General features: G+C 62.5%; 9 protein-coding genes across 9 annotated transcripts; 5 read left to right on the top strand and 4 right to left on the bottom strand.

Moving 5' to 3' along the window:
- Nucleotides 1–563: 563 nt before the first annotated feature.
- LOC62_01G001482 (uncharacterized protein) lies at nucleotides 564–1,809 on the top strand (the record flags this gene model as incomplete). Its single annotated transcript, XM_062767976.1, has 2 exons — nucleotides 564–1,748; nucleotides 1,798–1,809. 2 exons carry the CDS (start codon nucleotides 564–566, stop codon nucleotides 1,807–1,809), a joined length of 1,197 nt encoding a protein of 398 aa, XP_062623960.1.
- Nucleotides 1,810–2,243: 434 nt separating this feature from the next.
- On the top strand, nucleotides 2,244–3,423 carry RRP7A (Ribosomal RNA-processing protein 7 A; the record flags this gene model as incomplete). Its single annotated transcript, XM_062767977.1, has 2 exons — nucleotides 2,244–3,300; nucleotides 3,338–3,423. The coding sequence occupies 2 exons, from the start codon at nucleotides 2,244–2,246 to the stop codon at nucleotides 3,421–3,423; spliced, it is 1,143 nt and encodes a 380-aa protein (XP_062623961.1).
- A 179-nt stretch (nucleotides 3,424–3,602) lies between these two features.
- Nucleotides 3,603–4,745, bottom strand: SPAC23H3.12c (putative protein; the record flags this gene model as incomplete). The annotated part of the gene is made up of 3 exons (XM_062767978.1): nucleotides 3,603–4,011; nucleotides 4,047–4,177; nucleotides 4,233–4,745. The coding sequence occupies 3 exons, from the start codon at nucleotides 4,743–4,745 to the stop codon at nucleotides 3,603–3,605; spliced, it is 1,053 nt and encodes a 350-aa protein (XP_062623962.1).
- Nucleotides 4,746–5,084: 339 nt separating this feature from the next.
- On the top strand, nucleotides 5,085–5,686 carry CBP4 (Assembly factor CBP4; the record flags this gene model as incomplete). Its single annotated transcript, XM_062767979.1, has 5 exons — nucleotides 5,085–5,110; nucleotides 5,158–5,180; nucleotides 5,214–5,243; nucleotides 5,352–5,467; nucleotides 5,618–5,686. The coding sequence occupies 5 exons, from the start codon at nucleotides 5,085–5,087 to the stop codon at nucleotides 5,684–5,686; spliced, it is 264 nt and encodes an 87-aa protein (XP_062623963.1).
- A 172-nt stretch (nucleotides 5,687–5,858) lies between these two features.
- DNF2 (Phospholipid-transporting ATPase DNF2) lies at nucleotides 5,859–11,457 on the bottom strand (the record flags this gene model as incomplete). The annotated part of the gene is made up of 5 exons (XM_062767980.1): nucleotides 10,189–11,457; nucleotides 9,973–10,139; nucleotides 9,035–9,932; nucleotides 7,408–8,995; nucleotides 5,859–7,368 (listed from the first exon to the last, which is right to left on the bottom strand). The coding sequence occupies exons 1-5, from the start codon at nucleotides 11,213–11,215 to the stop codon at nucleotides 5,859–5,861; spliced, it is 5,190 nt and encodes a 1,729-aa protein (XP_062623964.1). The 5' UTR covers nucleotides 11,216–11,457.
- A 1,407-nt stretch (nucleotides 11,458–12,864) lies between these two features.
- LOC62_01G001487 (uncharacterized protein) lies at nucleotides 12,865–15,345 on the bottom strand (the record flags this gene model as incomplete). Its single annotated transcript, XM_062767981.1, has 1 exon — nucleotides 12,865–15,345. The coding sequence occupies one exon, from the start codon at nucleotides 15,343–15,345 to the stop codon at nucleotides 12,865–12,867; it is 2,481 nt and encodes an 826-aa protein (XP_062623965.1).
- Nucleotides 15,346–16,372: 1,027 nt separating this feature from the next.
- LOC62_01G001488 (uncharacterized protein) lies at nucleotides 16,373–17,572 on the top strand (the record flags this gene model as incomplete). Its single annotated transcript, XM_062767982.1, has 6 exons — nucleotides 16,373–16,379; nucleotides 16,451–16,518; nucleotides 16,570–16,809; nucleotides 17,010–17,159; nucleotides 17,197–17,332; nucleotides 17,370–17,572. 6 exons carry the CDS (start codon nucleotides 16,373–16,375, stop codon nucleotides 17,570–17,572), a joined length of 804 nt encoding a protein of 267 aa, XP_062623966.1.
- A 626-nt stretch (nucleotides 17,573–18,198) lies between these two features.
- Nucleotides 18,199–22,010, top strand: SET1 (Histone-lysine N-methyltransferase, H3 lysine-4 specific; the record flags this gene model as incomplete). The annotated part of the gene is made up of 4 exons (XM_062767983.1): nucleotides 18,199–18,523; nucleotides 19,154–19,449; nucleotides 19,487–21,880; nucleotides 21,915–22,010. The coding sequence occupies 4 exons, from the start codon at nucleotides 18,199–18,201 to the stop codon at nucleotides 22,008–22,010; spliced, it is 3,111 nt and encodes a 1,036-aa protein (XP_062623967.1).
- A 181-nt stretch (nucleotides 22,011–22,191) lies between these two features.
- On the bottom strand, nucleotides 22,192–26,894 carry mcs4_1 (Response regulator mcs4; the record flags this gene model as incomplete). Its single annotated transcript, XM_062767984.1, has 4 exons — nucleotides 22,192–25,446; nucleotides 25,485–25,880; nucleotides 25,918–26,713; nucleotides 26,812–26,894. The coding sequence occupies 4 exons, from the start codon at nucleotides 26,892–26,894 to the stop codon at nucleotides 22,192–22,194; spliced, it is 4,530 nt and encodes a 1,509-aa protein (XP_062623968.1).
- Between the last annotated feature and the right edge of the window lie 985 nt (nucleotides 26,895–27,879).

The raw sequence follows: 27,879 nt of genomic DNA on the forward strand, positions 1-27,879 counted from the left end.
TCGCACCGCAGCGCAGCGCAGCGCACCGGGTCGGGTCAAGTCAAGTCAGGTCAGATGAAGCGCAGGCCAAGAGGTCAGCGTCATCGTCATCACCATCGTCATCGGTGCACGATGCCGCAGTGGGGCACGGCGGGGGCGGGGGCACGCTACATCGTTGGAATGTTAGTGTTGACGGCTGGGGCATGATGGCATGTGCGGAATGCTGCGCTCTTATCTGATCCGCTACGAGGCGACGTCAGCCAGGTCGCCTTGGTCGGATCTTGTCGTACGCGTGCGGCGGCCTCTGCTCGCATCCCGCCAGGGCTGTGCTGTCCAACTCGTTCACTATGCTGCACTCGTCAATGTCAGTCCAAACCAAGATGCCGACCACAGCGTCCGCAACCCGCCTACCGTGTCGGCCTTTAAGCGGGATGATTGATGCCCATGATCCCGCCAATGTGGTTGTTACAGAAGTGCGGGCAGGGGAAGAGGCGCTCGACGCGCCGACGCGTATAAGCAGCAGCATTCACGCGACGTGATGGTCCTGCCCTCCCCTCCACTGCAATACCACATCTCACGCCGCCATGCTAGACCACACGGTGCACCCCACGGTCGTTACAGAAATCATCGGCCACTGCTCCGTGCCTGCGCTCGCGGCGTTCCGGGCCACCTCGAGGCACTTTCGCGACGCGATCGACGGGTTCCTGTTCGAGCACGCCACGATCCTCTGGCAGCTGAAGGACGGCGAAGACGACGTCCTCGAGCCCGTGCTCTTCACCACGCCGGAATCCCGTTGGGGATCGACGCGCCTTCCGTGGGCTCCGCAACGCGTCAAAACTCTCGACTTGGGATGGGACACGACCACCGACAAGCCTGCCGAACGCGTCCCGCTCAGCACCGAGCCAGGGCGCGTGTTGCCCGAGTCTTCCAGACTGGTGCCCGAGTTCAAGTACGCCATCGGGCCGCAGATGGTGGCGGCGGTCCGGCGTAACCACTTCCCGCCTGCTCTAGCCGACAAGTTCACCAATGTCAGCCTGGTGCGACGATTCGCACGTGCTTCATCGGCAGAGGGGACGTCGATGCCCACCGCCGCCGCCGCCGCCAAGACCACCATTGTCGACTTTGTCTGCCTATCTGACTGGTGGGACGCGGCGCAGCAGAACCTGGAGAGCGACCTCGACTACGACTACCTCTTCCAAGCGAGCCTCGCGCTGCCCCGGCAGGTAGACCGGCATGTTCTCCACATCGGATGGCACGAGTACAGAAACCAGTCAGACATCTTGCACGACCTGGGCATTGAACACAAAAAGGTCGACGTACGCGAGCTCGTAGTCGTCCTCCGCCCCAGCCATGACCGCGGGCCAGAGCGCCAAGTCGAAGAACTGGAAGGCCTGACATTCATCTCGTACTCTCTGCTCCGTTACATGATCGCCGCTGGCAAGGTCACCATTGTGGGGGCGGACAGCTTGCACCCCGACCAAGTGGTAGACGACGAATGGGACGGTGTGTTCGGCAATACGCCGGAGGGGCCGGAAGAGGGGCGGCGTTGGGCCGACCTCGGTGACGGGGCGGTCCGGCGGTTCAACAAGTATCTCGCCATCAAGATCCTGGGGTCCATGCTCCCCGGGTCAGATTTGGCACAGCTGAGGGGGAAGCTCACGCATCTCACCATGGACGAGTGGCTGGGCGAGCTTGCCCACGAGGGGCGCGCGCTCGAAGGCGAGTGGCCCGGCGGCGAGTGTGCGGCCACCTACGATGACTACCAAAGGGTGAGTGCAGGCCAAGACGACGAGGCGAATGACTGACACCCTGGCGAAGATGTACGGGTGATGTTGTCGTGTAGGATGTGGCTTGGTTGAGAATATGGCAATGCATCATGCGGGTTTCGTCTGTCTTCCGTGGCGGCGGTGGGTTGATGGCTGTGGCAGAAGGAGCGCGCTATGCCCGTTCCAGTTCATCTTCAAGCTGCATGAGTCACAGCGCCTCCTCGCGCCTCGCCTCTGCCTCAACTTGACCATGCCTCTGTGCTTCGCTACTCGCTGCTCGCTACTTGCCGAGCGATGCATCGACTCCCCAGAACCCGTCCCCCGTCACTAACGACAACGGACCTCTCCCCATGACGTAACATTCATAACTTTCCCACGGTGAGATTTCCTCTCCCACGTGCAGTGCCACTCAAATGTTTAAACCACCTCCACCCCGCTCTCAAAAGTTCATCGCGACAACCTTGGCCAAGAGCAACAACAACAACAACGCCCACGACCATGGCCAAGAAGTCGCGCGCATCAACAGGCTCAGCGGCCGCGGCTGTAACCGCCTCGCCAAAATCCAAGGCCAGGCAGACGACGTACAATGGCTTCGTCGCGCTCCCGCTCTCCGTCTCGTCGCCGGTACCGATCGCATCGAGCTCCAAGTCGCCAGAGCACTACCTCTTCGTGCGGGCGCACACGCCCAAGGCGTCCGCCAGCGACGCGGAGCGCGAGCGCGCCGAGCGGACCCTGTTCGTCGCCAACGTCCCCGTCGACCTTGGCACGCAGGCCGTCCGCACGCTGTTCGGCAAGTGGGGCGTGGTCGAGGACGTCGTCCTCCCCGAGGTTGTCGGTGACGCGCTCGAGGCCGCCGTGCGCGGGCTGCCGGACTCCGACGACGAGGAGGACGAGGACGACGACGATGAGGAGGGAGAGAAGGCCGACGACGACGGCTGGACAACCGTAGGCAAGAACGGCGAGTTCCTCGGCACGGGCGAGAAGGCGCCCCGCTCGCGGCGGACACGGCGCAAGGTCGCCGAGCTGCCCGCGAGTGTGCCGACCGTCGTGCCCCTCCCGGACCTCAGTCCGAGGGGGACGAGCTTCGGCGTGTCGGGTTCGCGCGTGGCGCACGTCGTGTTCCTCGACGCCGTGTCCGTGTCCCGCGTGCTGGCGTACGCTGGCGGCGCGTTGCCAGCGGGCGATAAGAGCGCCGAGCCGACCGGGCTGGCGTTCTTCGAGGCGCAGTACGACGCGCTCCGCCCCTCGCTCGTGGCCGTGCGCGAGCACGCTGACTCGGCAATGGCGCGGTACGACCACCTGCACTCGCTCCTCCTGTCCTCGCGCGCGCGCAAGCACGGCGCCGGCGCGCTCGTCGACGAGGAGGGCTTCACCGTCGTGGTGCGCGGCGGGCGGTACGGGCGCACTGCCGGCCGCGGCGGCGACCCCGGCGGCGCGGGCGTCGGCGTCGCGGCGCGCGGGTTCGCAAAGACGGCAGCCAACAAGCCCAAGGGCAAGGGCGCGGGCGAGCTCACGGATTTCTACAAGTTCCAAGCGGTCGACCGCAAGCGCCAGGGTGGGTGTGTATGTGTGAGCACAGCTGACGACCCCAGAACTCGCGGCCATGCGTGCGCGCTTTGCAGACGACCAGAAGAAGGTCGAGGAGCTCAAGAAGTCGCGCCGCTTCAAGCCCTACTAGATGCAGCAGCTCGCAGTGTACTAGGCATAGTGCCGATGCATGTAATTGGAATAGTGGTTTTGAGCTGGGCTGGGGCTGGGCTTGGCCGTTTCGTCTAGCTTTGGTACGGTCTATAGAGTGGCAGCTGCGTGCCACCCACCGGCAGGCTCGCTTCTTGTCCTTTGCTTGCCTGCCACAGCTCACTTCTTCTCCTTGGCCTCGTCGTTGAGCTTCTTCTCGGCGTCCTTGGCGCGGTGGTCGGCCTGCTCAATAGCGCGGGCGACATCGACGACCTCGGACTCGCTCAGCTCAAACTCGGCGACGAGAGCGGGGATCTGCGCCTTGGTGACCATGAGGCCGGGGTAGGGGACCGTGTCGGCCGCCTCACCGGCACCCTTTGGCTCGGCACCCTTCGCCTCCGCCGCGGCAGTGTAGATCTTGCCGAGCACCTCGCTGTCCTCCTCGGTGATCACGCCGCCCTTGAGCAGCGCCTCGACGTACGTCGCGCCGCGCCACGCCTTGTAGTGGCTCCATGCGCGCCAGAGGACGTAGAAGAGCGGGAAGTTGGGGATGATGGGGATGATGGCGAACGGCCAGGTGAGCGGGGTGCTGCGGGTCAGTAGAGCCCTCCGGGCACCACCTACGCAAAGATGAACCGCCGCATCATCTTCTTGTGGTACGGGATGCGGTGGAGCAGCGTGCGGTGCAGTTTGGGCAGGAGCGGCGGCAGGCCCAGCGCCGTCGCTGCCGGTCCGCCAGGTCGAAGGAGGGTCACCTAAGCCGAGCGTTAGCAGCTCTCCTCATCACCTCCCGCCTCGCGGCCGACCCACCTTGCCATCGCCCACGGGCTTGCCGCTCGCCTTGTCAATCTTGATCCCCTGCCCCTCGTGGATGGCCTTGAGGCTCCACTCCTCGTACTCGATGCGGTCCATGAGGCCCTCGCCCTTGTCGAAGAACCAGCGCATCCAGCTGCCCTCCTTCTTCTTGCCGAGCTTGAGCCACTCGTTGGACGCGCGGTCCAGCGCGCGCTGGTACAGTGGCGGCGGGCCGTCCGACGCTGGCGGGGCCGGCTGTTGCACGTGGTAGAGGATTAGGGGGGTTTCGCGGGCCGCGACGGCGGCGGCGGAGGCGGAGGCGGCGGTGCTGGCCTCGGTGCTTGATGCCGACGCCGAAGCCGATGAGCTGGCGCTGGCGCCGGCGCCAGCACTAGCGCTCGCCGACGAGTTACCGCTCGTGGCGGCACTCGCAGCGCTCGCTGGCGCCGACACCCGCAGCGCGCCGTGCGGGAGGCGCACCAGCGGCAGCGCGAGGATGCGGAACGGGCGGGCAGCCTTGAGCGACATGGTGTGGGCGTCGTGTGGTGCTGCTGCTGCTGCGTGGCCGCTTTCTGTTGTCTTCTGCGTGCGTGCGTGCCGGGAGGTATCGAGCGAGATAGAGAGACAGAGACAACAAGAGACAAAGCCAAAGCCAGGTCAAAGTTTGCCCGTCGTCCAGTCCAACCGAGGCACAATCGCGGGAAGTGACAGGTGAAAGTGACGACGCGCACCGGCTCCACGTGGGGTAAACAAATTGATCGGCACAGTCAAGGGCAGTTCGGAGCGGCGACAGTCCGGAGGGACAACGACATTGACTTACTTCCGACTTTGTGCACGCCGCACCCGACACCGAGAGAATCAACAACCATGTCGGGACAGATCATGTGGGGCAAGTGAGTCTGCGTGTACTTGTGCTTCCTGGGCCGCCGCTGACGAGCAGGTTCCTCGCCATGTCGGCGCTGAGTGCGTCGTGTATCTAGAGCAAGCTGACATCAGTCCTCGGCGGCGGCTACGCGCTGATGACGGGTGAGTGCATGCCCTCGGGCTTGGATCGGGCTCGGGCTCGACTCGAGCCGGGGTCGCCGGCCTGACGTGGCCTCGCTCGCTAGCTCACGCCCGCTCACACCGCCGCAGCCACCACGCCGACGGAAGAAGAGCTCTACGCCCGCCTGTCGCCCGACCTCCAGCGCAAGGTCGACGCTATTCGCGCGGCGCGGGAGAACCCCTCTAAAGTGAAGGAGCAGCTGCAGGTGGGTTTTGTCGTGTCGTGCAGCCGCGGTCTTGGCTGGCTGGGTGCTGCCGCTGGGCGGAGAGATGGCGACGACGCCGACGCCGAGCTGACCCGCCTTCCTTCCTTACCTCTATCTCCATTGTCATTGGCCCGCACACCCCACACACAGGAAGCAAGCGACGACAACAAGATTGTCTGGGCCGAGGACCAGCAGACGCAGCAGCAGCGCAAGAAGTGAACGCGGCAGCACATCGCCATCACGCGCGACCGGCTTCTCTCGACCTTCATTCGTAACTCGAATCAATCACATCCCCCCGGCGCCCACCGCACCTCACGCCTCGTCTGCGCCTCGGCGCTCGGCGCAGGCTAGCACGCCATATCATTGTATGCATCCGAATCAAGACATCATTCTACACCGCGTATCCTGTGTACGGGTCTACAGTCGACTTTGGTCGTTGGGCATCAGCGTCCCAGTCCGTATCAGCGCTAAAGTCCTGATGCCGCGACGTGGGCCGCGCGGCGGTCACGCCGGGGTATAGCTGCGTGTTGGGGGGATAGTTTGGCGGGTACTGGTCTGGGCGGTCCTGGGTATATGTGTCTGGCGCGTTCACGCCCTGTAGGATGGGCGAACGCTGCGGCACTGGTCTCTCGCGCGGTACCGGGCCCAGGGTGAACGCTTCCGAGTGGTTGGGCGCACCGCGCCCAGCCACCATCGTCTCCATCAGCGGCGAGGGCTGCTGCGGCTGGCGTGCAGGCCGAGGCGGCGGCACACCCGCGGCGATGGAGCCGTAAGGGGTCGACGACGTCGGGCTGCCGTACGGCGGGCTGTTGGTCGGCGAGCCCTCGCCCGACCCAGGCCCGTACGTCGGTGACCTCAGTCCGTCTAAGACTGAGGGGCTCGTGTAAGAGTATTGGGAGTATGGTCGTGCCTGCTGGCCGTGCGGTGCCGGCACAGGGAAGTCTTGTGTCGGCGCCTCGTGGATAACAAGCGGAGGCGGAGGGAAGCGCTGCGCCGAGCCCGTTGGGGACTCTGTCCGCGCAGGGCTAGCGTAGCCGCGCTGGGAAAGCAGCGGTTGCTCGGGGCTGAACGGCACAGGGGTGGACGGGACAACAGGAGGCTGGAACTGCTGCCTGCTCTTCGCGTAGTGAGGCGAGTATTGGGCGGCCATCTCGGCGTCGCCAGGGTGGCGGCGCCTGCGCTTCTTGCGGTGGCGAATACCGAGCTGGTCCTTGAGGTCACCTGCGACCCAGGCCTCGCGGATAATGTCGCGGTCGAGAGGCATGTACGACTGGCGGAACGACTTGATCAACCACCGCGGCGCGACGGCCAGCATGACGGCAAATATAACAGCTGCCCAGTAGTTGAACGTTGGGAAGATGACGGACGCGACGCCGTAGTAGTCGAGCGCGCCCCAGGCCGACCAGATTGCGATCCAGATGTACACGCACGCAATCGACAAGGGAATGACAATAGCGGGGATGATCGTCCAGTAGCGTAAATTGATGCCAACGTACAAGTTGGCGGCGGTCACACCGGCGGCTGCCACGGCCGAGGACATGTCGTAGAGGTCGTTGGTGTCGCGGCCAGTCGACGACCACGTCGTGCCATCCCAGTACACGAGCATCGGGATAAAGTAGATGACAGCCGACTGGTACAGGCCGTCGAGCATGTACATCCAGAAGCGGGTGCGAGTGTAGTCGAGGCCCTTGATGCCGCGCTTGTACAGCTGGGGGAATGCCATCGACGCCGCTGCGTTTGTGTCCTGGTCAAAGGCGCCGAGAATACCGACAGCGAGCGAGGTGAAGATGAGGTTGTAGAGCAGCACAAAGGTGTACTGGAACAGGTATGTTGCTTCAAAGCTCGAGAAGATAAGGAACCAGAACATGGCGACAGTCCAGATCACGTTCTTGTAGAAGAAGCTGGGGGTCAGTTGAAGTCACCGGGGGTCGCCAACTTACTTTGCGTGCATGTCTGCAATGCGGATGTAGGACCAGCGGCCGTGAACCAGGAGCAAGCGGGTAAGGAAGCGGAACTGGCCAAAGGCGTAGTCGGCTGACATGGCGGCCTGGGAGCCTTCGAGACCAAACAGGCCGACACCAATGTTGGCCTCCTGGATCATGGCGACGTCGTTGGCACCATCGCCAATACTCAGCGTCATGGCGTTGCAGCCGTCCTTGACGAGCTTGACCATCTGGGCCTTTTGGGCGGGAGAGACACGGCAACAGACGACGGCAGAGCACTGAGTGCCCAGTTCCAGGAAGAGACCCTTGATGTCGGGCTGGAGCGCGTAGCGCAGCGTGTTGCCGTCGATGACAACCGCAAACGTCGCGCTAGGATCCATAGTCTGCGTGACAATCTTGCTCGACTTGGGCGTTGGCGGTGGACCGACAACCGAGGCAATCTTGTTTAGTCCGGCCTCGATCTGTGCGCGCGTGGCCTCTGCGTTATCTGCCGAGATGATCATGACGTCCATGTCGTTGGTCAGGAGATTGCACGAGTAGCCAATCTCAATGGCGGTCTGGGGCTTGTCGCCAGTCAGAATCCAGAGCTTGATCCCAGCCTTGTGGAGCTGGGCAATGGCGTCGGGCACACCCTCCTGAAGCTTGTCCTCCAAAGCCGTGGCACCGAGAATGTAGAGGTCGTGCTCGATGAGGGCGGCAGCGTCGTCGATCTTGTTCTCGCGGTCCGTGACGGCCGAGCTGGCGGCATCGTATTCCTTGGACCATTCCTCAAACTCCTGCTCGCTCATCTCGCGGTAGGCAATGAGCAAGGTACGGAGACCGCCGTTGGCAAAGTTCTCAAGGTCCTTGAGCGTGGCGTTCTTGATCTCCTCGTCCTGGTCCTTGGCGAGACGCTCGTAGATAACACTGTCGGCGCCCTTGCAGTAGAGGATGATCTTACCCTCAGGGCTGCGAACCACAACACTCATACGCTTACGGGTCGAGTTGAACTCGAGCACGCGGAGCGGGACCCATCGTTCAGGCTGGCCGAGGACCTCGATGTCAACCTTGTGCGTGTTGCGCGTAACGAAGGGGAACCCGACGTCTCGGGCACAAGCAACAAGCGCTTCCTCGTCGGGGCTTTCTGCCTTGTAGTCAAGGACGAAAGGCTTCTTCTCCGGCTCGGGCTTGTCGGAGAGAACCGTGTGACAAAGGGCGAGTGCGCGGAAGAAGGCGACAATGTGAGGGCGAAGAGGGTCGTTGGTGTCGGCAATTCTCTTGGCGAGGTCCGGGGCGATGAGGGTGAGCTTGTCTTCGCGCATGTACCGGTTCTTGACTGCACGCTTGAGGGTCGAAACCATGCTCTCCTTGAACTCGGCGAGCTCCTCTTCCTGTTCCTCCAGAGAGATAATCTCGCGGCCTTCACGCTTGGCAGCGCCAATCATGGCTTCGGTGACGCCCTCGCCGAAAGGAACGCCCTGAACTGAACACTTCTTGAACTCCATAATGTTCTGGGTCAGGGTACCAGTCTTGTCGGAGAAGATGTACTCGATCTGGCCAAGGTCGTCTGAAATGTTCCAGGTCTTGGGCACACAGGGCGTGTCAACTGGGAATTGTCAGCGCCCGCTCCGCTACACATACTCACGAGGGGCGTAGTACATCTCAATGTCCTGGTAGATGAAGTACGCCTGGATCGTCTTGACCAGCTCGATCGTAATGTACAGCGAAATGGGGACAATGTTTTGGAAGACGATAAGGGACGACACGAAGATGATGACCGAGTCGACATAGATGTTGTTGGAAGCCTCGGCGTCGATCTCGTACCATTGCGCGCTTGTGTTGCTCAGAGAACGGTAGTAGCCGTGAAGGAGAGCCGACGTCAAGCAGAGGATCATGAGGATGATGAAGTTCATGATGACGTTGAAGTTTGTCTCCTTTTCGATCTTTGAGCGCTTGGATGGGGTGTCGCCTCCGTTGAGCATGATCTTGGTGTCCTTGCCGGTGTAGACGACGAGACCGATAACCCACTTGGTGTTACGGACCGTGCAGCCACGAAGCAGGATCTCGTTGATGGTAACAGCCTCAATCTGCTCCTTCCCCTGGCGGCCGTTGTTGGCCGGCGTGTAGTGGAGGACACCGTTGTACGAGTACAGGTTGGCATTTGGGGGCTCCGAGTCGAGGTAGAAGTAGGCGTGCTCGAGGTCCTCCTCCGACTTGATACCCGAGGTCGCCTTGACCGACTTGCGTACCTTGAGGTTGGTCTCGCCATCGAGGTTCTTGGTCTCGACGAACGCAAGACCGTCAGCGTCAGAAGAAGCCAGGACGATGCAATCTGCCGGAATCTGCTCGTCGCCGCGAAGCAGGACAAGGTCGCCGACCTCGAGCTTCTTCCACAACGTGCGCTCCCACTGGGCTGAACCGGGCGTCGAGCGCGCGTAGTCGATAACACCGGCGCTCTTGTGCGATACCATGCTGGGCGCTGAGGAAGCAAAGGACTGCGATCGGGGGCGGTACGGCAGGTTGATCGGGAGCGACGAATCGTTCTGCACTGTCAGCACGACTGGCACAGCCGCTTACACCCACCGAGGGAATCTCCTTTAACGGGTATGACTGCCCGGGGACCTGGAGATGCGGTGCGTCGGTGACCTCCTCGACGCCCTCCTTGTTCTGGTGCTCCATCACGATCTGCTTGCCAGCCTTTGCCTCGGCCTCGCGCAGCTTGCGGACTCCTTTGGACGGCTTGTTCGGATCTGCGCTGAGTCAGCTCATGTACCGGACCCCAAGCAGAAAATCACTCACTTGGTCCAATGTTGAACACTCTCGCGAACCAGCTGCGCGGATCTGTGGGCTGGTTGACGTTCTTCCAGTTGCCCAGCTTGGTAGCGGCCGACGTGTTGACCTCCTCATCAAGACGCGCTCGTCGCCAGTCCTCGGCCGCGTCCTTGATGGCAGTCATTCCAATAATAGCCAGCAAAGGCAGCATGGCGACCTGCGGCGCAGCCGCGCCGAACATTGGAAACAGCTGGAGAATGACCAGGGCCAGGAAGTAGATGTTGGCGACGCGATGGAACTGCTCGAACAGATTTCTCGGGAGGAACGTGAGGAGCGTGTACTTTGAGGTGCGCACCTTGTTGCGCGCGTAGCGGACAATGGGCTCTCCCTTGTGGTCAATCTGGTCCATCGGTAGGGCCATGTTGACGTAGATGCTCCGCCGAGGCATGGGCTTCTTCTTCTTCTTGCTCAGGCCATGGTCGGGGGGTGTCTCGGACGCGATTGTCGGCGCCGGCGCCGCCGTCGACGACTGGGACGCGCGACTCGACTCTGGCGCGCCGAACTCGCTGCCGGGCGCAGGGGGGAGTAGAGGCCCGCCATCGCCGATCGAAGGCGACGTATCTGGCGCGTTCGCGCCGCTGATTGTGCCCTTCCTCTTGGAGCCAAAGAGCGAGCCCTTGTCCTTCTCCTTGTCGCCCTTTCGCCGCCGGCTGAAGAAGCGCGATCGTTTGCGGTTCAACAGATCCTCTGATCGAATAGACTCTGCGATAACGGAGTGGGCCGTCTTGGTCGTCCTCAGCCGCAGTGCTGGGTCGATGGCATTGATATCGAACGGCTCTGGCTCCTCGTCATCGTACTCGCGCGCGTACCCCTGGGTATGGTACGGCGCCTGCTGCTGCTGCTGTTGGTGCTGCTGGTCGGCGTACGCATTATAGCCATAGCCGTTGTTATGGTTGCCATCGAGCGGGTGTGTGCTGGGCCCGGCGGCCTGTTGCTGCTGGTGCTGGTTGTAGGCGTACGGGTCGTGCATGTCGTGGGGCTGCTGAGCGGCCATGGTGTGGGGATGCACCACTCGCCAATGGCGAGTGAATCAGAAGTAGGAGGAGCGGTCGAGACGTGGAATGGGCGATAGTGGGCTAACAAAGCCGTGGTCTTGGGGGCCGTGCTGACTGCGATCTTGCGGGGAACACGAGAACACGACGAGCTTGAGAGCAGTGCGACGTGCGGGCCGAGGCAGTGCTGCCTTGGCCGAGCCTAAGACGTCGTCGGTACCGACAAGCTACCTAGCAAGCAGCAGTGCTCAGCAAGCACGGCGCACAAGGTCTGCGCGCAGCGTGTGTCTAGGCGGGCGCCGGTATCTGCGTGCAGAGCAGTGCGGGGCACGACGAGATACTGCAGTGGGCAGTGTTGGCGGTCGCTCGCGATTCGGGACGCGTCGTGGTGGCCGTGCCGAGGTCACCTTTGTGGTCGTGCGTGCCGTGCGTGTGTGTGCGGCCACTTGCTGCAGATGTTGCAGATACGCGCAATGCAGTGCGGGTTAAACGAGTGTGAAGAGTGTCGTGAGAGAGGGGGGGGGTATAGGTGTTGTAGAACAGAGACCAAGACAATGAACGGGGCGGGCACAACGACTATTGCCTTTGCAAGATTCAGCGACACACAATGACAGCAACAGCGGTGGTGGAAGTGTAGTCAGCTTGCACCCCTCAGGAATTGAGATTGCCCTCTTGCCTCGCCGCCGCCGCCGCAGTGGCTTTCGACGTGTTCACTCTGGCGTCCCAGTCCCTTGTCTCCCTTGTCTGCTTGCTCTGCTCATCGTCTCGTCGTCGGGCGGCCGACGGGCGGCGGCGGCAGTGGCTCGGGGACGCAGCGCAGCCAAGACCTGATTTTTCCTTTACATTTCAACGACAATCTCAGGGCAGCAGAGGCGAAGGGCGAGGCAGAGAGATGTCTCGTAGCTACCTACCTACCTCCACGCGACGAGACGACGACGACGACGACCACGGCGCGCACTGCACTGCGCAGCAACAGCCAGGAGATGCAGAGTCTGTCAGGACGGAGCGCGTCCTCCAAATCCCGTGCAGTGCTGCCTGCAGCAGCACCTGCTTGCTGATGCATCAGCAGCAGCAGCAGCAGAGGATGCAGACGCACGCAGAGGCACGGACGGACCCGCTGCGCAGCGCACACTAGCTAGCTGGTTGCTGCCCGCACACCTTCACGCACGCACGCACGCACGCACGCACGCACACCGCCGTGGAGAAGAAGAAACGTGCCCAGTGCGAGACGAGCGAGCGAGCGAGCGAGCGATGACCCGCCGCCGCCGTGTTCCACTCAAAGTGCGTGCCGAGTTATGAGGTACGGGATGCCAGCGCGTGCTCTCTGCATCTAAGTACTTTCTTTGCTACCCACAGGTCACTGCGGGATCAGGCTCGTCCAGGATCCCATGACGATGAAGCTCAGCTCCTGAGGCATCCCTCCCCCCTGCCCCCTTGCCCTCTCCCCTCTCCCCTCCCCTTGGCTTTCAAATCAAACGCTGGTCAAGGCACATTCTATTTTACCCTGATACATGCCGTAACGCGTCAGTCTGGCAAGCCGAACGGCAGCGGCGGCAACAGTCGCGACCACATGAGTGAGACACGGCGGCGACCAGACCACTGGCACTTTTGACTTTGACTTCTGGGCATGCATGCAACTCTTTGACTTGGCCTAACTGCCAACAATGCTAGTATGATGGTGATGATGGATAGCCTCCTCCTCCTCCTCCTCCTCCTCCTCCTCGCTCTCGCCCCGTCGGTCCAGACGCCAGCCTCCCTCCCCGCCCATCTCGGTAGACCACGAACTCGTCATGGGTAAAACGCGCGCCTTGCTGCTGCTTGGCAGTGGCCCGAGCGACGCCGTCGACGCCTCGGCCAGGTTCTCCCGACCCTCGGCCTCGGCAACCGCCTCCGTTGTCGCATTGCCAGTACCACCATACTCCCGCTGCAGCCTCTCCAGAAAGCGGAAGAAAGGCTTGTTCGGCCGGTAAGCGATCCCTTGCTCGAGCAGCTGGCGCCCTTCGGCATCCGAGGCGAAGAGCGAGAGGTCCGGCTGGCGGCCGGAGATGATGTCGACGACCAAGCTAGCGCCGTACACGCCGTGACTGTACACTGGTCCCTCGGGAAAGAGAGCCCGCCAGCTGCGCTCGACGTCTTGTGCCTCCGCCGCCCGACCTTGAAGTGCAAGGTGGACCATGAGCCGGCCGACATCCACTGACCGCACGGCATACTTGTTCTTGACAGCAGCCTCGAACACCCGAAGGGCCTGAGGTAGCCTGTCGGTATCCAGCAAGGCCCGAATAAGGGGCGAAGCAGTGGCGGCAGTGGGATTATGGCCCTTGTCGATCATGTCGTGATAGACTCGCAGGATGGGATCCAGCCCAACGTGTTTGACGTTGGTAGCAAAGGCGCTGAGGGCATCGTTGTACGCGTCGGTGTACTCGGGCCCAGGATGAACCTCTGCCAGTAGCCCAAGGGCAACAGCACGGAGTTTTGGCAGCCCGCTCGCTAGTGGACCCACAAGCGCTGTGATGGCGGCGGCTGGGAGCTTCTTCTGGATCCTTCGACAGAGCTGCACGGCAATGTCGGCATCCTGTGCCCCCGTGCTACCCAACCCCTCGGCGATAGCCACCACGAGATCATTCGTCATCGTGGGATGATACCAGAGATAGTCCTTGATGTGACGGTCCAGCAAGATCCAGCGCGACTTGCTTGGGGCCCCGGCGGCAGCACGAATGAAATCGAGGGCGGACTGGCGGAAGACGGGTTGCCCGTCGGCCACAAAGTCGGTGTAGAGCCGCGAAGCAAGCGCCAGGTGCTGTTTGCGCATAGCGGCTTCAAGCAGCCCTCGCCACAGCGGCGTCGTCGCGCGAGTCCATCGGTAAGGAGGGGAGGTAGCTCGAGCAGAGGGGTAGATCTTCTGTGCCAGGCCGTAGGCCCGTTGGTCTTTGTGGACAATGCTGGTAATGAGGTTGAAAATGCGGTGGAGGAGAGGTCCTGGGATGTTGTTCATGAGGGATGAGTCGACAATCGCCGTTGTAAATTGTAAGATCAATGCAGGGTTGAGAGGAGGTTCGGCAAGCCGCCCGACAGTAATGCGGAGGAGCGCTTCGTTTTCGGCGTGTTGGAGTGGTAAGGAGCGGATGCACAGTTGAACCGCGGCCTCGAGCTCTTCCTGACCAACATGGGGCTGGGCAAGGATGCGCTGCCCAGCGCGGTGAAGCTTGGGCATGGTCACGCCTGGCTCCTCTGCAGTGTCCGTGGCCTTCTTTAGCGGCGAGCGTTGCTTCCTGAGAATGACCTCGAGCGCCTCGCTGAGAACGAGTGCGGGATCGTCCGCACGGCCTCGGCGGAGCTCGGCTACGAGCTCCTCGACAGCTGCAGAGGTCCTGGCCAGCGCGTCCTCGTCTACCCTGGCATACGAAGCGAGCAGCCTGTCGAGGACCGTCCTGATGCACGATGGAGAGAGTTTGATATCCCGAGCCAGGCACCAAGCCGACAGACGGAGGGCAGCCTTGTGCTCTTCGGGGTCGCGGCCAGTGTATGCCAGGATGGTGCGCTCAGCCGTCCTCCGCATTCCGTCGCTCCCGCCATTGTCGACCACGTATTCAAGCAAGCGGCGAACAGGCGCCATGGTTGACAGGTCTTGCTCGTATCGGTAGATCCCGAGCCGTACTATCCGTCTCCGAAGGTCGATCGGCAAGTCGCCGACCCGGTGGTCGCCCACTACTCGTATTAAGCCGTCCCATAGCCAGTCGATGGTGGTCAGGGCATCTGGAAGAGACACGGCCTCTGGCAACGGTGACCCAGCTTGCAGATATTTTAGCATGTACACGAGTGCCGATTCGAGAGTGCCGGTGCCGAACTTGACCGGGTCCATACCACACGAGTTCGCAAGGCTGACCAGCTCGACCAGTTGTGGAAGCCTGTTTCCTGATCCCTTGAGCTGAGTGCCGAAGAGCGAGACGAACACGTCGTCCGGGACAGCCGATCGCAAGTCGGGGTGTAGCGCCTGGTAGATGCCCCATGACTCGTCGGCGTCCGAGGACAGCAGGGCCAGGCTCAAGATCTGGAGGTGGCGGAGGAACGGCTGCGAGTCGGGCGAGTATGGTAGCGGCGGGGGGAGCGGCAGGTGGGGCGTCGACATGCGCATGTGCTGCAGTGTTGGCAGGGGCGGGATCGCGTGCCGCCGACTTGGTGCGGTCGGTGCCGGCGCACAATTGCGATCAGAGGCCTGCGATGGCCGGCAGCACGAGCACGATAACCAGCGCGAGCAGCTCGGCCCTGGCGGCAGGAGTGCACGCCGCCCCAGCACTGCCGTGGCAGTGCGTCGTGCAGCGGCGACACTCTTCATCGTTGCCGTGGCCCGCCAGCCGGCCGGCTGAGCGAGGAAGGTGGAGGAGAGTATCAGATGCTGGCGGTGTCAGCTGTGTCCTTGGCGAGGCGGGGAGAAGCTTACAAGAGGCGAGGGCAAGAAGCTGTTCTGACGGAGGGCATCGCGTGTGTGCTCGTGTGCACTGCGTTGGATCGTCCGAGTGTAATGTTGTTGTTACTGATTGCTGCTGATGATGATGCAAGTCAAGGTCAGTCTCGAAAAAGTAGGAAGGCGGCCGCGGCGGTGACTTCCTTGGTTGATAGGATGAAACGAGACACAAGGCGCACGCATAGGGGAAGGTTTATTTAATGCGCCTAATTGACTGGGCGCGCCTACAGCAGTGGCACCTCGATCGTCGTTGACTGTAACGCCCACGACCTATATCTGACCACATTTGCATCTTCCTTCTGCATCTCTCTCATCTTTCCACTTCCTCTCACCTACATTGGAGGCCTGCATAGTACCACAATCACCCCCTTCCTCTTCCTCCCTCTTCGTCACGCACCTCTAGAGACTCTCACTTAACAGCCTGACCACACACCTGCTACCCTTCCTCGCCACCCCCTTCTCTCAGCCCCACTCACCATGCCTGACCGCCCTCCGGCCACCCCTGCCCCAACTCGCACTACGTCTGGGCTCGTTCCTCGCTCAAACCGTCACACTCCCACTGACGATACGAACGACGACCCTCACCACCACGACCACCACACTGTAGTCTCTCGCGGTGGCAGTTCGGCGAACCCGATGACAGTGGTACCAGCCATCCCGAGGCCGCCTTCCTCGGCACGTCTCAACTCAAACCCACATGCCCCGTTAGTCCTTTCTTCGACTACCACAGTGGTGTACTCCCCGGCCGTCGGGCGAGTCGGTGCTCCCTCTCAAGACCCCGGCTCTCCGACGCGTCAGCGCATCTTCGAGTTTCCCTCGGCCAACTTCTCTTCCTTTGCTGAGGTTCGTCCATCTTCCTTCCTCCAGAGGCCAGCATTTGCTCATGTTTGACAGCCTCACGGAGCTCACGTCGAGCCCATCCAGACCGGTGGTCGCAACCCTGGTGGCCGTGGGTTCTGGCCCGCCCGCCCCCCACCCACGACCACTACCCAAATCAAACCACTGTCCTTCCCCAAGGCTTCGGGTGACTCGGGGAAGTACCGCCCCACCAGCGTGCCTCGCCAGATCGAAAGCGGTCCAACTGTGCCCATTGATGTGCCCAGTCGCCTTCTCCAGAAGGAAACCTCGAGGAAGGTGAGTCACCGTGTGCTTCAGAGTTTTCCTCGCCAGTTGACGCCTCGGGGTAGCAAATCGAGGAGAGTATCCAGAATCGCATCCGCCAGCATCCGTTCCCAAGCGTCCCCTCAACCCATCAGCCCGATCGCCCTCGTTCAACTACCCCGAACGACCGCCAGCCACAGAACGCCCCCGGCAGTGGCTCCTCGCTGCCACAGAATCAATCCAAGAGGAAGTCCGTAGACAACGACGCCTCCCGAGTGGAGACGTTTGACGACATCCGCGCCTCCAGCCCCCTAGCTGGAATCGGACTCTCGAAGACTCCACTGGTCCCCAACCCTCCTCCTCCCAAGCCCCCGGTCAAAACTGTGCGATAGTCAACCGAGTTACCAACTAACAACCCAGGGCCATTTTGTCAGCAGGCTTTCCAAGTCCCTTCCGCCGTTCGTCAACCATGCAGCCCTCTGGAAGCAGACCATCGACCGTGTATCAAAGGATGAGCGATTTTATACCATCGACGACCTCGCCGAGCTTCGCATCGGTTAGTTGGGGTCTGGCGACAAACGCTGAGTATGCAGGTCTCGACAACGCTGTCACCAAGATGATGGGTAATGTCCACGCGGCGTCGGAAACGCACAACCAGCTCAAGGGGATCAGCGTGGCAACTCTGGACGAGCGCAAGCGCAAGACGACGTTGTACGAGCAAGAGACTGCGCGGCGCAAGGAGACGGCATCCACGGTGGCGTCGTCACAGGTTCGCAAGAAGGCCAAGTTCTACTGAGCTTGGCCCGGCCTTTTATAGTGCGTGTGTGCGACAATTGATCGTGCGAGTTTTACGTAGCGTCGACAACAATGGGTCGGACCACAAGAAGCAGAGTAAACAAAGAATCGTGTAGTTGTCGTCGATGATGTAGCCTGTGTACCATTTGTGCCGCAAATAGTCAGTCTTTGACGCCAGTGATGTGAATAGGCCTGGGTCGACCGGGCGAGGGTCAGTCACCGTGCGCCTAAATAGCTTGTATTATATTTGCCACCACCCTATTGTGGGCCACATGCTTGGTGTGTGGTGTTCCCTGGCGGGGTCGCGTTCCTGACGACGCTTTGCCGCCTTCAGTCATCTAGACGTGCTCGCTCACAACTCCTGTCCTCGTCGCTTTCCAACTCGCACTCACATCCATTTAGTGACTCGCACTCTCGAGACACACACACACACATACGCAAGACAGACACGCACCCAGACAATCTCATCGCCCCCCAAACCGTGTAGCCGTAGCCAGCATCTAGTCACCAAAGCTCCCTTTGCCTTTCGCCTGCTCCCATCCCCTTCCCCTTCATCTCAGACGACACAACAAACCCCGACCTACTCGCTCCACAACGTCAATGGCACACTTCTAAGCAAGCGGCGATATGGCAGCCCCCACCCCGCCGAACGCTTCGGCGTCTGCGGGTCCCATATCCATCCAGCTCAACGGTAACGTGAATGGCGCCGCGCCAAAGGGCAAGGCCGCGCTCCCGTCGCGTCCAGCCGTGTCGTTTGCCATCCCAGTCATTGCGCTCGACGCGGCAAAGCCTGCCCCTCTGCCCCTCCCAATAAGTTTAGACGCGCGTGCGCCAGAGCCCAAAAAGAGCGCTGGCACGAGCAGCGGAGCCCACGCACTCCCGCCGCGCCCCGGCTCGGCGTGGTCGCATGCGGGGCCGTCGCGGGATCCCGACCGCGAGCGCGACCGTGACCGTGAGCGTGACCGTGATCGCGAGCGCGAACGAGACCGTGATCATGAGCGTGATCGCGACCGTGACCGGGACCGCGACTACCGGCGCGACACATGGCGCCGGTCGCCGTCGCCCGAGCGCCGAAGGCGCCGATCGCCCTCGCCGACATGGTCGCGCGACCGGGACGATTACAGGCGAGACCGGGATCGCGACTGGGACCATCGCGATCGCGACCGAGACCGATACCGCCATGATGACGACTACCGAAACATCCGCGAGCGACCAGGGCAAGGCGATAGATATACCCCTGGCGGTGACCGGCGCGGTCGCTCGCCGGACAAGGTCAAGTGGTCGGAGCGGGACAGGCGAGCCAACGGCCACGGTCGAGGGCGGAGTCGGAGCCGGAGCCGTAGTAGGAGCCGCAGTCGCGAGCGAGAACGCGAGAGGCCGCGTGATCGGCGGCACGAGCCGCCCCCTTCACCAACAAGTAAAGCCCGGCCTCCGTCACCGCCGCGCGAGGATGACGCGCCGCCTCCACCCCCGCCACCAGTCGAGCCGGTAGCGCAGCCTCCTCCCCCGCCCCCGCCCTCCTCGCCTCCGCCAACACCGCCGGCGTTCTCGAGGCCGGCGTCGGCGTCGGCATCGGCGCCAGTCTCGCGTCCGCTTTCGCCGCGCAGTGAGCCGCGCGAAGCTGGACCTAGCAAGCTGGCGCCACGACCTCCGCCGCCGAGCGTGCGCCGTCGACCCGGTATTGGAAACTTCCTCATCCTCCAAGACCCGTTGATCCACGGCAAGGGCAAGCCGCTCATCAAGAGGTTTGACGGCGTGTTGGACGGCGTCGAGGCCAAGGTGCGCGACCCACGCCTCAAGGTGCCCAAGGAGGTGCGCGAGCGTGGCCGAGGGTACATGAAGCAGCGGTCTGGGGGAATGCAGGAGATCACGTTTGAGGTGAGTGCGTGTTCATGATGGTCGCTGACAGTCGCAGTGGGACGAGAACTCTGCTGGACCAAAGCCGCCTCCCCCGCCTTGTGCCGTTCTCATCACTGGCCTCAACCCCCTCACGACGGTCGACCAGATCTCCAAATTCCTCCGCCCACATGGCAGGATTAAGGAGATCGACGCCAAGATGGACACCAAGTCCGGCATGCAGCTCGGTATCTGCTGGGTCAAGTTTGATGGCCCGGTTCAGGGGCGCACCGGCACGGCGCACGACGTCGCAGCGCATGTCGTCAAGATTTGCGACGGCCAGCGCGTCGGCTTAAGCGGCAACGAGCGCATCAAGGTTGTGTTCGACGGGCGTGGCTTGCGGACTGAGAAGGCGGTCAAGGAGGAGATGGACCGACGATACAAGCCCAAGCCAAAGCCAGTCGTCCAGCCGCCAACTGGACCCAAGGCCGCACCGCCCGCGGCACCGCCTACTGGACCGAAGGAGCCCCCGAAGCCGGAGCCGCCGCGCTTTGGAGCTCGCCCGCCTCCGCCTCGTCCGCTGCCCAAGTTCGAGTTTGGCCGAAACTACGCATCGCTCAGCCGCTCGTTACCGTCGAGAGCCTACCCGCCCATGGCTCCTGGCGGCTCGTCTTACCGCCCCATGCAGCCCATGCAGGACTTCTCCCGCGACTTCCGCGCTCCGCCATTACAACGGCGAGGTGATCTCTACTCGCCGCAGACGAGCCGGTCGCGCTCCGTATCGTCCTACTCGTCTGACAGCGACGACGACGAGCGGCCAGGATTCCGCCGCCGTGGATCAGGAACTCGCTCACCGTCGCCGACACGCCCAGCTCGCGGGCAAGCGCGCGCTGCCGTCGATCGCAAGGAAGCCGAGGAGGCCGCGGTCGAGAAGGTCAAGACGGCGCTCGCAGACAATGGCAAAGCCTATGTCTTCATCGACACCAAGTCGCTGCCGTACGGCCAGGCACGCGAAGAGCACGTCAAGGACCACTTCCGTGCGTTCAAGCCCGAGGCCGTGTTGCACAACCACGTCGGTTGGTATGTCCTCTTCAGCGACGACCAGGCGGCGTACCGCGCACAGAGAGTGCTCGACAAGACTGCCGTCCAAGGGCACCGCGTTGGCCTGGTGGTGAAGACGCCTGCTGCAAAGGCCAACGGTGAGGCTGCGGTCGCTGTTGCGCCGGAAAAGGGTGGCTGGCGCTTCTTGACGATTACGAAGAAGCGGCCGGCCGCTGCGCCGGCGCCAGCGCCGTCCAAGCCTCGCGTGCCGACCAGCCCCAAGCGCGACATGCACGCCAAGTCGCGCCGACGCAGGTCGATATCGTACTCCTCCAGCGACAGCGAGGCGGAGCGGCCGGCTACGCACTCTGGCAAGAAGGTCATTCAAGAAAGCGAGTCGGAAGACGAGGCTATTGTGACTAAGCCTGGCAAGCTGGCTCCCGTCTCACCTGCCAAGGAGAAAGCGACTGCCAAGGCGGAGCCCATGGCCGTCGACAAGACGGAGCCAGAGCCTCCTGCACCAAAAGGCAAGAAGCGGCCCTCCAAGGCGGCCGACAAGCCCACCAAGGCCAAGAAGGTCAAACTCGAGGAAGCGACAGTGTCGGTGGATATCACGCCCGATGCTGCCGTGGCCGAAATCAAGCTCCCCGTGGCGAAGCCCAAGGCCCCGAAGAAGCCGCCCAAGACGGCCGTCGACGACCTGGTCGCGTCTGGCGCGATTGCCGACGACGAGGACGCGTACTGGTTGAGCCAGGCGCTCGCCGCAGGCGACGACGAACCAGAGCTGTCCGACGGCGAGCCCGAGCTTGACGAGGGGCACCCGCTCTTCCACACCGCCGGCGCGTGGCGCGCAGAGGGCTGGAAGAAGATCGCGCCAATTAGCAAGTCAGCCTACCTCCCTCAGCGAAACCGCGCGACGGCCGACGCCAAGCAGGAGGCACAGCAGGCGACGGGCCGCACAGCGCGTATCACCTCGCGACGACAAGCGCAGGACATGGAGGGCCACCGAAAGGCCGCTGGTGGTGCGGCCGGCGCAGGCGGGGCAGCTGCCACCGAGACCGACTTGTTCGCGTTCAACCAGCTCCGTTCGAGGAAGAAGCAGCTGCGATTCGCGCGCTCCGCCATCGAGGGATACGGTCTGTACGCGATGGAGACGATCCAGGCCGGCGAAATGGTGTGCGAGTACGTTGGCGAGCTGTGCCGCTCGTCGGTCGCCGATATCCGCGAGATGCGGTACCTCAAGCAAGGCATCGGCTCGTCGTACCTCTTCCGCATCGACGGCGACGTGGTGTGCGACGCGACGTTCACAGGCTCTGTCTCGCGCCTCATCAACCACTCGTGCGACCCCAGCGCGAACGCCAAGATTATCAGCATCAACGGCCAGTCCAAGATTGGCATCTTTGCCAAGCGGACGCTGCACCCGGGCGAGGAGGTGAGTTGAGTAAAGAGAGCATGGCTGACAACAGATCCTGTACGACTACAAGTTCCCGCTCGAGTCGGACCCCGCGCTCCGCGTCGTCTGTTTGTGTGGTGCCGAGACGTGCCGCGGCTGGCTCAACTAGAAGGAGAGAGTGGGAGGGTATTATGACGATCACACCACAGCAGCATGGACCCTGTACCGCACTGTAACACACATGTTTTACCACCATCATGCATACAGGCTCTGTCCGCACGAAAAGACCCAAAGAAGACCGAAAGAATATATAGTACGGAGACGTGTGTGTTTTATTGTACAAGTAGATTTTATGCCGCGAGGAGATTGAGCAGCTCTTGCCGAGCCTCCATCACGACTCCCTGGAGCGTCGCCTTGGGGCAGGGCTTTGTGAGCCACTGGTCCATCTGGCACTCGACGAGGCCGCGGCGGCGCTCGTCGTCGCTGGCGAGCGCAGTGACCGCGATGATCTTGGAGCGGATGGCGGGCGTCGCTGCCCCACTGTCGCCGTCGTTGATGCCCAGCGCGCCGAGTTTGCCGTTGACAACCGCGCGACGCTTCTCGATAAGTCGCATTTCTGTCGCGGCGGCGTATCCGTCCATGCGGGGCATGTTGATGTCGAGGAGCACAATGGCGGGCGACGTGAACTCCTTGAACTTGTCCACGGCCGCCTGGCCATCCTCTGCCTCGATGATCTCAAGCAGTGGCAGCTTGGCCGACAGAATCTTGACGAGGATCTTGCGGTTGATGACATTGTCCTCGACCACCAGCACCTTGACCGGCGGCGGCGGGAGGACGGGCGGAGCGAGCGGCGTCTCGAGCACCTCGCTGTGCGTGGTGCTCCCCGGGCCTAGGGACGGCGTGGTGAGGTTCGTGTCCGTGTGGTGCTCGTACGCGTCCTCTGAGGGTGTGGTGACCGGCGACGAGTGCGATGCCGACGTGCCAAGTAGCGGCGAGTCGGGAACGTGGTCGGTCGACGTGGAGCCTGCCACGCTCGAGCCGTTAGACGGCGCGCGTGTGACTCGCTGGCGCGAAGAGAAGTAGTCGCCGAGGCAGAGCGACGCGACGGCCTCCTCGACACAAACACCCTTGGGCTTCCAGCTGAAGGACGTGAACTTGCTCAGGATGGCACAAGACGCAGGTTTGGCGAGCGCCGCACTGTCAAAGTGTGGCTTGAGGCGGGCGACGGCCGCGTCATCGAGCGGCGTCACGGGAATGGAGTTGGGCTGAACGCCCTTGAGAGTCTCCTTGATGAGTGCGAGGGTGATGGGCTTGAGAAGGCGGCGCACGACAGTACCATTCGCAGTGCGCTCGGCTTTCGGCCTTGCGACAGACTGCTCGTTGTCCTCGGAGATGAAGACGGTGAGCTCTGGCGCCTTGAGCGCCTTGAGGAACGCGGCGCCCTCTGGGTCGTCCTCATACGCGCCGTCGGCAATCACAACGTCCGCCTCCTCCACCGGCACGATGGCACACCCGAGTTTCTTGTAGCTTCGCTCGAGCGACTCGCCCAGCTTGTCGTATGAGCACTTGGCGTGGGCGCTCAGCTTGTCGAACCCAACCAGCGCAATCTTGCGCGTCGGTGCTGGTGGTTGAGAGAGGAGGCCAGGCGACTCGACGGACCCCTCGGCGGCAAGTGCACTCTCCATGCTGGGCGTGTCTGGGCCCATGATGACGCCGGGGAGCGGCACCTCGATCGACACGGTACAGCCGTGCCCAGAGGCCGACGTGATCTCCATCTGGCCGCCCATGAGGTCGACGATACGGTAGGCGAGGTGCACTGACAGGCCCGAGCCGGTGGCGTACAGGTCCTCCTTTGCCCAAGGCTCGCCGAGCTTCTCGCGAATAAACTCTGCGGCCATGCCACGACCATTGTCGACCACAGTGATAGCCACGCGGCGCGTCGTCGCGAGATCCTCGCAGCCCTCGGGCGGCAAGAAGCCCTTGACGTCATCGACGTAAATCTGGACGCAGCCCTCGCTCTCGATATAGCGGTAGGCGTTGGAGAGGATCTTGCTGAGCGCCTTGCGCAATGCGCCGGCACTGTCCTCGGTGACGAGCTCACCCAGGCGGTCGGGGATGATTTCGAAAACAGTTTCAATGTGTCCAACCTGCTGACCTGATGCCCGGCGGCCGCGTCGGTCCTCGTTGTACACCTCGGTAATGATTTCTTCGAACATTGTGCTGAGGGGCTGTGGTGCGCCGGACGGGCTGGTGAGCAAGCCCGCGGACGGCGAATGAGAGCTCTCGAATCGCGTGTCCTTGGCCTTGAGGTCGAGGAACGACAGGATGTTGTCCACGATACCGTGTAGTGTCTTGCCCGAGGTGTCGATGGCGTCAAGGAATGGTAGCAGGTCGCGGATCTGCTGAAGGGTAGTCAAGCTTCCTGCATTCGGGTCGATGGGCGCAACGCTTGGCGCCTCGGCCAGATCCGACATTGAGGAACGCAGTAGCTGGGTTATCGCCAGAATCTGGTGTAGTGGCGTCCGTAGCTCGTGTGCCTGCAGGTTCGAGTATGAGATCTGGCTCTGCTCAATTGTTCGAACCCTCCGCAGGGCGAGCGCCGATATGAGCGTGGCGCCCACGATCCAGACGAATGGCAGGGCCAGGCGACTTGTGTCGTCAAACGCCGTTGGCGCCCGCGCCCACGACGCAAACGTGGCATAGCGCAGCGTACCGTCAAAGCCCATGAATACGGTGGCGAGCACCGTCTGGCTCTTGCCGGGCATAAGCATCATGACTTCCTTGGCAAGCTCGTCGTTCTCATCCTCGCGGTCCCACCAGAAGTGGCGGGTCATGAGGTACGTCTTGACAAACTTTGAAATGGTCTGGGGTGCTGTGGTCGCCGTAAAGTCGCACTCGAACCCTGGAGTCTCGCTTTTGCCGAGGACATGCAGTCCTCGGGACGAGGACCTCGGCACGTAGTTGACCACTGGTTCCACGTTCGACGGCCACTCCTTGCCTTGCAAAAAGTCGCCGATAATGGCCTCCTTTGTCTGGCGCTGGTGAGGCGCACTGTGGCGCGAACCAGACTTGCGAATGAACAGCTGATGGTCGTGCATGTCGAGGATGGTCACTGCGTCCGCCTGGAGAATGCCACGAAGCGTCGTCGCCGCGTCGTTGAACATGGCAGTCTCGGCCACGACATCCTTCCGCTTGGCGCTCCTGGTGTCGCTGGGGCTCGACTTTGTGATGGGTGCGGCCGGTGGCGTGGGCGATATCACTGGTGTCGAGGAACCTGAGCCGGATGGCGATCCTCCTTGCCCATGTAATGGCGAGTGATGGGCCGTGACGTGGTGCGACTGGGCTCGATGGTGTAGCCGTGGCCTGTGAGAATGGGTCGAGTGGATACTTGTCCTGTGGTGGTTCTTGGCCGTTCTCTTCTTCTCCTTTTCTGCCAACTTTTTCTTATCCCTGGCGATGTCTGATGGCGAGCGCTCGAGGTGGGGGTGAGGCTGCTTCTCCTGCTGGCCGCTCGGTTTGAGGTGGTCGGGCACGAGCGAACGGCGGAGGAAGTTGATGCTAGCCTCGTACATTCCGCTGGAGCGCTTGGCCATGATCTCTGATTGCTGGATTTGTCAGCCAAGATCCATGGTGAAACACGCACCAAGGTAGCCATCTGGAACACGAGCATGTTGGCGAGTCGGAGTAGGATGCCCTGCTCGCGCGTGCTGAACTCGTCGCGCGGCTTGTCGTCAAACACACATAGCATGCCGAAGTCGACGGCGTCGGCGCCGCCGGGGCGGTGGTAGCGCAATGGTGCAGCTGCAAGGAACCTGTGCGTCTTGCCAACCAAAGAAGGATTGCGCTTGTAGCGCCAGTCCTTTGTGAGATCCGCCACCACGGTTACCTGCTCCTCGGGGTGCAGGACGACATGGCCCAAGAACCCCTCAGTGCTGGGCAACACCATTGGCTTCTCGCCCGAGTTGGTTGTTTCCGACCTGAACACGACCTCCTCCTCGCCTCGGAAGATGGAAACGACAACGCTTTCGACATTAAAGACCTGGAGCGTCAGCGCCAATGCCATTTCCCGTACCCACCAATTTAGCCAGCTCGCTGTACTTTGCCATAACGGCGTATCGCTCGACGTTGTCATCTTCGTCGCTGAGGCCGAGGCGGCGGACGGCGTGGGAGCGACGCAATCTGGTGGGCATGCTGGCCACGGGAGCTGGCAGCCAACCGTGGTGCTCGTAGTGGTCGCGAATACGGTGTCGCTCAGAGTCTATGCACTGCTTGTCCCAGTTGCCCGACTTGCAGTACCGAGGCAGGCCGACACTGTCGATGATCTGGTACTGGCGATCAAACGTGCGATGGGGCACGTTAAAGGATGGGTGGCCAGCGGGCACGCTCAGGTCGACGGCGGCCCACGGCGTCGGTTCGTCGTCGTCGCCCTGGTCCGGGTCGTCGTCGCCAGCGATATCCGCCGCGTCCGGGCGCGGGGCGGGTGGCCACGCCCAGGTCTGTGGCGTCCGCGGGCGGGATGTCACCGGCGTCGTCTCCCCGTCGGCAGCCGTACCGCCGAGGACGCGGACGTCGTCACTCCAGCTGAAATGGCGATTCATGCGCTGGCGCCAGTCGGCCGAGCGGTTGTCCGACCCATCGCCATCGTAGAGATGGAACGCGGGCGGAGGGAGGGGATCGTTGTGCAGGCTCTCTTGGTGGATGAGCGGACGCGACGGGGGCGGTGCCTCGCACTCGAGCACCTCGGGCTCCTCAAACTCGTCCTCGGCGCCCTCTGCCGTCGTCGTCTTGGGGCTCACGGGCTCGGGGCCCACCGACGCCGTATCAAACGTCGCCGAGTGGTGGTGATAATACCGCGGGCGGTCGACTCCATAGCTACGTGTGTCAGTCATCAGGTGGCGACAAGGGTCCGACGGAAAGCCGAGGCCCGGGGGTGGTAAAAGTTGAGCGCGGCGGCTCCACAATAAACTCACAACTGCAGTGCGCGCTCCCATTGCGCGTCCGTCGTCGGGGGCACTTCGTGACGCGGGATGGGGCCACAATGGTAATGAACCATGGTGTGGGGTGCGTGTGAAGAGGTGGGATGTGGGGGTAAGGTGTGTGTGTGGGTGTGCTGCGCGTAGGGCCGAGGCGCACAGTCAGCCGTCCAAGTCGCCGCTCCGCGCGTTGTTGTTGTCGTCGAGTGAGGGTTATAGGGGCGGCGCCGACTGCCAGTCGCTGCTGGGGGGCGTGTGCTGCATGGGCTGTTGGCCAGTGATGGGCTCGATACTGGTGGCGACGGAGTGTGTGTGTGAGTGAGTGCGATGGAATGGGGTACGAGGTAGTGGTGGTGGTAGTTGTTGCAGGTGGTGGTCGATTGCGTAGACTCGGTCCTAGTAAGTAGTCGAGATCCGAGTCTTGATACGAATTGATTCCACTACTAGCACGGCGTGCGGCGGCGGCGGTACCGCGGGCGGGCGAGTCGACTAACCACTGCTAGCAACCCATGTGCTACTACTTGCGCCTCGGCAAGATTTCAAAAGGCCTCTTGCTCCCTCCCTCCACTTTGCCCACCCCACACCCACCTCCACTGCCGTCCACTGGCATGCATACCCCGGTCGTCTTGTCGCCAACTCGACCTCGCCTAATCCCCAAGTACACTAAGCTACAGCCACAAAGTATAGCCTGCTGCGAGCATCGGTCGGGTGCACGCGCATGAGCGGCACGCCGACTCACCGCCGAGCGCGGGGAGGGCCAACGTGGGCAGACGCTAGGCGTTTGACGGGCGAGGCGAGACGGCGACCGCTGGCCCCTCGGTCCCGTCGGCGCAATGTCGGAGCAGTCAGTCAGTGCATGCTGCGTCGCTCTGTCGCTCTGGCTGAAGCGAGAGCTAGCGCGTTGCCAAGCATGCCATGTGTCGGCTCGGCACCCCAGCGAGCGAGCGATGCGAGACGGCCACCTGCCATGCACAAGTACTTGTCGTCCATGGCCGTGGCCCTCACTACGACTTGCTGATGACTGATTGTGGCGCCTGTTCTCAGGGCCGGCCCCTCATTTTTCCA

The sequence above is a fragment of the Vanrija pseudolonga genome, chromosome 1, assembly GCF_020906515.1.
Source record: "Vanrija pseudolonga chromosome 1, complete sequence".
Taxonomy (NCBI): Eukaryota; Fungi; Basidiomycota; class Tremellomycetes; order Trichosporonales; family Trichosporonaceae; genus Vanrija; species Vanrija pseudolonga.